The 8,133-nt window shown below is 48.5% G+C and overlaps 1 protein-coding gene and 2 non-coding genes across 3 annotated transcripts; all 3 read left to right on the top strand.

Annotated features, from left to right (window-relative positions):
• Window positions 1-396: 396 nt before the first annotated feature.
• On the top strand, window positions 397-5,281 carry TPT1 (tumor protein, translationally-controlled 1). Its single transcript, XM_066581940.1, has 6 exons — window positions 397-555; window positions 2,386-2,459; window positions 2,561-2,748; window positions 3,994-4,099; window positions 4,177-4,293; window positions 5,080-5,281. Exons 1-6 carry the CDS (start codon window positions 528-530, stop codon window positions 5,080-5,082), a joined length of 516 nt encoding a protein of 171 aa, XP_066438037.1. The 5' UTR covers window positions 397-527; the 3' UTR covers window positions 5,083-5,281.
• LOC136594239 (small nucleolar RNA SNORD58) lies at window positions 3,848-3,916 on the top strand. Its single transcript, XR_010788526.1, has one exon. It is a non-coding gene; the product is annotated as a small nucleolar RNA SNORD58 (small nucleolar RNA).
• LOC136594372 (small nucleolar RNA SNORA31) lies at window positions 4,898-5,027 on the top strand. Its single transcript, XR_010788576.1, has one exon. It is a non-coding gene; the product is annotated as a small nucleolar RNA SNORA31 (small nucleolar RNA).
• Window positions 5,282-8,133: the final 2,852 nt, after the last annotated feature.

Genomic DNA, 8,133 nt, shown 5'->3' with positions numbered 1-8,133 from the left:
CTGGTGGAAAAAAAACCTTTGTTCATGCGCAGCTCCGCTCTGTCGCGGCGAGCGTATTAGCGCAGCTCCGCTCTGTCGCGGCGAGCGTATTAGCGCAGCTCCGCTCTGTCGCGGCGAGCGTATTAGCGCGTGCTCTGCGTGTTTTTGCCCTAAAAAAAGACTTGACAGGTTCATATACTCTGCAGCGGCGGGTGTATCTGCGCATGCGCCGGTGCAACGGATCCCTAAGAAAAGAAAAAAAAAGGTTGTATAGAACACGCTCTATGACGGCCAGCAGATGGCGCTGCAGACACAGGAATTCCAGAAGCCGCGGTAATAGCGCAAAGGGGCGGCGACATAAGTCTGCCAAGTCTCGCCCTGCCTCCCCTCCCCGAGGACTGCGCATGCGCTGGAGGCGTCACTAGGGCCGCGCCGCCCCTATATGAAGCAAGTGAGGCGCTGACTCGTTCCTTTTCCTCCCCACCCTTCGCCAACAGTGAGGTTCCCGCACTCCGCTCCGGGACACCAGCACCCAGCCGGCCGCCGCCATGATTATCTACAAGGATTGCATCACCGGTGAGTAGCGTACGTCTGCCCGGTGGCGGCCCCCAGCCTCGGCCGCGTGTGTGGAGGGTTACAGACAGAACGGCGGTGCCGCGGCCTGGAGGCGCAGTCCCAACCCGCCGCCTGCCGGAGAGCGCGGTCTGTTCTCGGCTGTGTGGGGTCACGGTAGTGTGAGGAGGGGGCGGCGGTAGCAGTGAGCCCGCCGGTGAGCCGTGTTCGCCGCCCCCGGTACTATCACACGGCCCGGGCGCCGCTCCCCAGCACTAGGCCGTCGGCGTGACGCAGAAAGCAGGAGGCGAGACGTCATCACCGGGAAATGGGCGGGAAGATGCGGCGGGCCGAGGGGGAGGGGCGTTGCCGGGCAGACTCCAGCGGAGAGGGGCATTCCGGCTGCAGGGGGCGCTCTACAACTCGTCCCGGGCCTCTCGCTGGTGGAGCGGAGCTGGGGGGGGGGAGAGCCCACTGAGTAGTACTGTGCGGCGCCATGTGGGGGCGCTGGAGTGCCACGTGTAGCGCTGTACCGCCGGCTGTAGAGTGGACTCCTCTGTACAAGATCTCTGCTGGCTGTCAGTGCAGGACGCACAGCCGGGAGTGTAGTGGGGTACATGGGAGGCTGGCTGAGGGTAACCTGGTCTGTGAGTGGATCCCCCCCCCCCCCCCCCCCCGGAGTAGTCAGTGACTGACATGTAATATTGTATCACTCCAGACAGACGTCTAGCCCCTCTTAAATTTTTATCACAATCACCCCATCCTCCAGCAGAGTTCCATAGTCTCACTGCTCTTACAGTAAAGAACCCCCTTCTGTGTCGGGGTAGAAACCTTTCCTCTAGATGTAGAGGGCGCCCCTTGTTACAGTCCTGGTATAAGGCCCCCCCTGATGGGCAGCCGTACACTGACTGGTGAGCACGCTCTTCTGAGTCCTTGCCTACACCGGAAACTACTGTGGCAAAACCTCAGCTGTGGATGAGGCTGAATGTGCTGGGAGTTGTCCCACATCCGGTATGAGCCACCTAGTGCCGCCCTGTTATCTGCATGCAGCTGTGCAGCCACACAGGAGGAGGGGGGGGGGAGGGACTTGTGGGGTATGCATAAAACAGATCAGCCTGTGTTAACAGCTGCTAATCTATGTATGATGGTGAGTGGGCTGTGTAACTGGGAGGGGGAGGGGCTGTGTAACTGTTATGGGGGGGGGGGTATTCCTGTGGGTTATGAGGGGGAAGGAGTGAGGGTCTTCTGCGCCTGATGTTGGTGCTGCTGCTGCCCACATCCTCACAGTCTGGCCTGTCTTGTGCACAAATGGTGGCAGGCTACCTGTCTCTGCACCAGGTGGGCAGTAAGACCCTGCACAGCGGGGTGGATGGAGTAATGTGTAGGACATCACCTGTCAGCTACGAACCGCACAGCTTCCATGGTTTACCTGTAGTGCGGTCTAAGACATATCCTGAGACCACTGCCTGCGTCTGAAGGGGCAGCAATGAGCTGCCTGGCTGCAGCAACCAGTTATGGCCTGCTGGTCCCTGCCTGCTGCTGCAGTGGGACTTACTCTGTTGCCTTCAGATTGACCAGCTCTTCCCCCAAAACTGGTGGCCTACAAAGGATGGCAGCTACCACTACGCCCCCTGGAGGGTTATAAATGTAATGGTGGCATGCCCAACAATACTTATAACTTGGGGTCTGCTATGAGGTGCTGCTCCTAACTAGCTGGACAGGCGGCTAAGGACTCTGACCTAACGATTCTATGAGGACTTGAAGCTCTTTGCCAGTCCCCCTGATAGTGTGTCACTCGCTGTGCGCCCATTCAGCTGCTGTGTTAACGTCTTATTCCATGGTCTTGTGTTGTAGGAGACGAGATGTTCTCAGACATCTACCCAACTAAGGAGAGCTGCAACGGGCTGTGCATTGAGGTTGATGGGAAGGTGAGTTACTACAGACTTGGCTCCCTGGGTCAGGACTAGTTTGTCTACAGCTTGCATTACTCGATGTTCAGAAGACAATACTTATAATCTTCTTGTTTTAGATAGTCACACGAGTTGAAGGTCAGATTGATGATGCTCTTATCGGCGGCAATGCATCTGCAGAGTGCGTGGATGAAGGATCAGACTCAACGACTATCAGTGGGGTTGATATAGTATTAAACCACAAACTTCAGGAAACTTGCTTCACCAAGGAGTCCTACAAACAGTATATTAAAGACTATATGAAAGCGTAAGTGATCAGACCCGACACTGCACACCACTTTATGCTTGAGGGACGCCCTCAGAGGATGTATACGTTGTAAGCTGCTGGAAGCATCACTTCTACATATCTCCCTATCTGTGGGAACCAGTGTGACATGCTGTGCTGTCCCTCTACATACTGGACCACATGTACAGAAGAGGGGCCAGTGGACCTTAAAGCGGTTTTATTCTTAAGAGGCACGAGGCATCAAACAAGACCAACTCTTCCCTCTTCAAAAACAATAGCGCCTTCAGGCATTTGGTTTAACTATGCTGATCTTAAAGTGGTTCTCTGGATCCAGAAATCTCAAGCAGTCTCTTGTCCCTAACCCCAAGAAACAGCTGTCTGCTTTTGCAGTTCAGCTCCACTCACGTAGATGAGATACACAACCCACATGTGTCCATGGGCAGCTGTGGTGCCATCCCATCGATTGGCACCACTTGTCCTGGAAAGATCCCTTAAAATTGCTTACATTTTTTTTTTTTGTTGAAACTAGATGGGTTCCCCTGCATACAGCAGAGCCGATGGGCTGTAGACATCAGTGTAAGTTGTTAGTGCATTCATACAGCGCCTCATCCTAGGAGGATTCGCACTTTCTGAATCCAGAGAATCCCATTGTCTTCCACTGCTCTGAATATAGAGGTTTCCAAGGCACACTTGCACAGTCCTCTTCAAATTCCATAGCGGATGCGGTGTGGCAATCTGCACTAACTTTGGCTGTTTCTGGGAGTTTATACCCCCTGTAATTCATGGATAATTCGCCCTCTTTAACTGCTAAATGATGTCCAGTATCTTCAGTTGATATTATTAGAGGTCTTTATGGTGGTTAGAGTTTTCTGTGGTCTGACTTCGGTACATCTGTCTGGAGGCTCCATCACAAATCTGGCTGAAAATCTCTAAGCTGAGCAGAAAGCAGGCAGACCCATTATAGTCAATGGGGTCTGCCAAGTGCTGTTTGATTCTGTTTAGAGACTTTGGGGATTCCCTTTCCCTGCTCCTCAAATGCAGCAGGAAAGCAGAATCCCCATTGCAGATGTGAAAGCGCCCTAACTGCTTGTGTGATATCTTGTGTCAGGTTGCTGGTTGATGGCCATGATGACATCTTAGGACACCTTTGGAGGCTTTGTTCCTATGAAACCACTCAAGTCTGAGCTATCGCTTGTCTTTGGACGACTTGTATAGATGTGCTTATTGGTTTATTTTACCTTGTGTATATGTATGTTTTCTCCCAAGCATCAAAGCCAAACTTGAGCAAACTAATCCAGACAGAGTAAAGCCTTTTATGACTGGTGCTGCAGGAAAAATCAAAGACATTCTTGGAAACTTCAAAAATTATCAGGTAACTTTTTAATATGCTTGAGTGGGGGAGAGGACAAAACTTTCATTGTTTACTAATGAGCCTGTTGGCCACTGTAGTTTTATACAGGAGAGGGTATGAATCCAGAAGGAATGGTGGCACTTCTAGACTTCCGTGAGGATGGGATAACGCCTTATTTGACTTTCTTCAAGGATGGCCTGGAACTTGAAAAATGTGTAAGTTGTCTTTAACTAGCTTCATAATATGCAGCCTATTGCTTAACCCCTTGAGGACCAGGATGCTTGTCTTGTAACACTAAGCTCTTGACTGCATTTATGTGACAAGGCAATTATTCTGTCATTCTTTATGGGCAAATGGCTCTTAAAATTAGTGTTAGTATAGTAATTTTAAAGTACAGGAATGGGTTCACCATTTTGTTTTTACTTCTGTGTTCCCCATTACATCATATAAGATTTCTGGGGGATGTTCAGAATGTTAAGTACATAGAATCTTCCTTTCATACTTCACAATAGTGACAGTGGCCACTGGCAGAGCTGACCTGCTTCTAAGGCTCCCTGTGCACAGCCGAGGCAGAATATCTCCCTGACAGGTCTCAGCAGTGAGCCTTTCTAATTTTTTCTAATAGATGGGCTCACCATGGAGAATCGGATCTGTAGCATGCTCATTCTCTTGCAGGAAAGCAGATTTCACACTTTGCCATGCATTGTGTGTAACTCTGTCTGCAAGGTCACTCTGCTGTAATGCCAGCAAATGCTTTATTATAGACTAACAAGTCGGGTTCCACCTCCACCAGTTTTGAGACGTCTTCCCCAATAGGCCCTGCATCTATTGATAGACCATAAGCCTCATTCTGTTGCTTTTTGGTTTGCACTGAGATGCTATAGAAATGTTCCTCGCGCTTTCTGTGTGTCAGACTGTGGCTAAGCAGATTGAATAGAGGACTACATGAGATGTGAAGCCTGATTTTGTCAGATGGCTTATATCTGTTCTTTCTTTCACAGTAACAGAACTTGTTCATCTGTCATGACAACCTGCTGCTGCTTCCCATCCATACAACACCAGGAATAAGCAAAGTCTTAAGGCCCTCTCAATCTGGACTGTTATCATCATGCTACTTTTCTTTCGACCCTAAATTATTGGAGTGGAGACATTCTTTTAAAACTTGTCATTTAGTTCAAATAAAGTTTTCACGCTCCACTCTAAGTGATGCATCTCTTCTCTTGACTACATAGCTGTTCTTGGATAGAAAGTCTCTTTAGTGCTGGCAAATTATATGAACATCAAGACGTTTTATTTGCCTTGGGGTAGGGGCATATTCCTGTGGATTAAGCTGTTGGAAAAGTGGCAAACTGAGCCTTAACTTCAAAGGAAAACACAGATAGAACATGCTGTGATTTTATTTCCTGCATCATGGTACCATACAGGAAAACATCGCTCATCTCTGGCCCTATTCAAAATCGGGTTCATAATGTCGTGTTTGTGTTTTATGCATGCATACATCCGTGTGAAGGCAGCTTGAAGGTAGTCCACAAGATGCCTGAGACCCCCTTGTATCTTATGGACAAAGGCATTCATTAACAATGGCCTTAGTCCTTAGCAGAAGGTCCTCCATTATCTGAGGACCATGTTCTCACAGGTGAGGGCTCGAACATCACAGGTGTAGGACAATAAATGTCCAGTCTGTCTAAGGCAGGACATTGTATTGAGCTATGATATATCCCTGTGTACATGGGAATCTGGCACTTAACCAGCAAGTATAAGATCACATTCTGAAGTGATTAATAGAATTTGCAGGGCTTAACCCCTTGAGTGGCACGCCTGGAAAATTTCCAGGGACGAGCTCCACTGCTCATAGCAACATAGCCTGGAAATCTTCCGGGCTATGTATCACTATGGGAGCTGCAGAGCACAATGCCACAAGCTGTGACTGTGCTCTGCCTGCACAGACCCACACAGAGCAGTGCAAGGGCTCTGAAAAACCAGCAGAAGATATTGTCGGCAATGTCCTGCTTTGTTTACAGGTTGCCATAGAGACCATCGGCTTGTCAGAAGCTAGCCGATGGTCTCTGTGGCAGGGAGAGCTGGTTGTTAGCTGTCAGAGGACACCTAGGTACCTGCTCTTACAGCAGAGATAAGAGAAAACCTCCGATCTCTGCTGTGTTAACCCTTTACATGCTGCAGTCTGTGACTGCCACATGTAAAGGGTTGTCACTGCAGCATGTAAAGGGCTGTCACCATCGGACCCCCGGAATGTGATCAGGGGTCCTGATGGGTCCCTGTGGAAGTCCCCTAAAGGGACAAAAAAAAATTAAAAGTAAAAAAAATTATTAAAAATAAAAAAACACTTGTCTCCCTTTACTTTGTAAAAAATCAAAAATACAATCACACATGTGGTATCCATGCGTCGTAATGACCCAGAGAAGGAAGTTAATACATCATTTAACCCCTTAATGACATGGCCCCTTTTTTTTTTTCTTTTTTTCCTCCCCCTTGTTTAAAAAATCACAACTTGTCCCGCAAAAAACAAGCCCTTATATGGCCATGTCAATGGAAAAATGAAAGTTATGGCTCTTGAGACGCAACTGCAAAACTAGTTGAAATTCAATGATTAGACCATTTTAAAAAACCTGCCCTGGTGGGCACGACAGGGTGGTAGGAAACCTGCCACTCGAGGTTAAACCTCACCCACATAGATGTATTTTGCATTAGTGTTTGGAAGCCCAAACCAGGCGTAGAATAGAAAGACTGCAGAGAGGCCCCTTTACATGGAAAAATTATTGCTCAAAATTTATGTTCGGTCATCCATGGGTGAAGCTCCTGCTCCAACGGTGAAGTAAACTATCTGCAGGAGCACAGACTACTTTAGCGATATGCTAGCAGTCGTCTAGACTACTGTCGGCCCGTCTAAAAAAGCCATTACTCTGTGGGACCAATTTCTGGATTTGGCTTAAAAGTATAGGTGGCTGACAGTGTAGTGGCACATCAACATGGGGCAGAACGTCTGCAGTGCAATCTACATGTTCTGTGGTATTGGTTCCATGCAGAAAGGGGTGTAAACTGCCATTCCGTGCTTCTGAAATCTGTACTGCAGATCCATAGCCTGCACCATATAAACGTCCCCCATGGCACAATTTCTGTGACTGTTGTAAAATGCTACATAGACATGCTGTTGCTTGATACTTGCTACCATATTTGCCTACCTCACAGCCCGCCTGCTAATGGTGCCTTTTTTTTCTTGCTGCATGTGAACCTCATCCAGTCTGCTGCTTGTGTACAAATGTTCTGCACCTCCGCTGGGGTCCTACTGCAGTACATGCGGACGGTCACACATTGCAGAAGTGTTGTGGCACTTCCTGAAGCAGATCCGCAGCCTTCTTCAATACAGGCATTGTGGATGAGATACATGTAGCTGTCTGCTGTGGATGTTCAGCATGTATCTTGCATGCACAGGGTAACATGTAAAGGGCACGGGTACTAGGATCTGTAGTGTATCTTATGCTGTGAACGTACTTGATGGCGTTTCATGACTGCAACCCCAGGACTGTCTGCTGCTTCTAAACTGAACTCTGATCAGCTCGGCTGTAAGCTTGCACTCATGCAGCAATGCCCACTGATGCCATCTGCGTGCAGCCATACATTACTTGGTGTATTTTCCTCTAATATGGGGTGTGTAATATGATGGAGTGTCCCAATTTTTATTTTATATGAAACTAGAAAACCAGTCTGTAGTGTAACATCTGTAGTATGAGCCACAGATGGGAGGAGATGCTGTTCCTAAACGCCCTCCCTCTATACAACCACGAGTCTGCCTCAGCTGGGCAGAGCATGGCTGTACCATAAGGAAGGGGTACCAGTCGCACCACTTGGTGATGCTTTTGGATAAATTCAGGCAGTTCTAGTGACCATCTTTAAAGGGAACCTTTTGAGCAAGTTTGTACAATGTAATCTACAATAAGTCTTTACAATACTGCTTGTGACTTCCTTAGTTCTCTTTTGCCCCGTACCTTTACAATCTGCTTGAAGTGTTCCAGCGCTGTATTAAATGAGTGGAAGGG

The sequence above is a fragment of the Eleutherodactylus coqui genome, chromosome 1 (assembly GCF_035609145.1).
Source record: "Eleutherodactylus coqui strain aEleCoq1 chromosome 1, aEleCoq1.hap1, whole genome shotgun sequence".
In the NCBI taxonomy this organism is placed as follows: domain Eukaryota; kingdom Metazoa; phylum Chordata; class Amphibia; order Anura; family Eleutherodactylidae; genus Eleutherodactylus; species Eleutherodactylus coqui.
The sequence above is the reverse complement of the archived record's forward strand: the minus strand, read 5'-3'. Positions and strand labels throughout refer to the sequence as shown.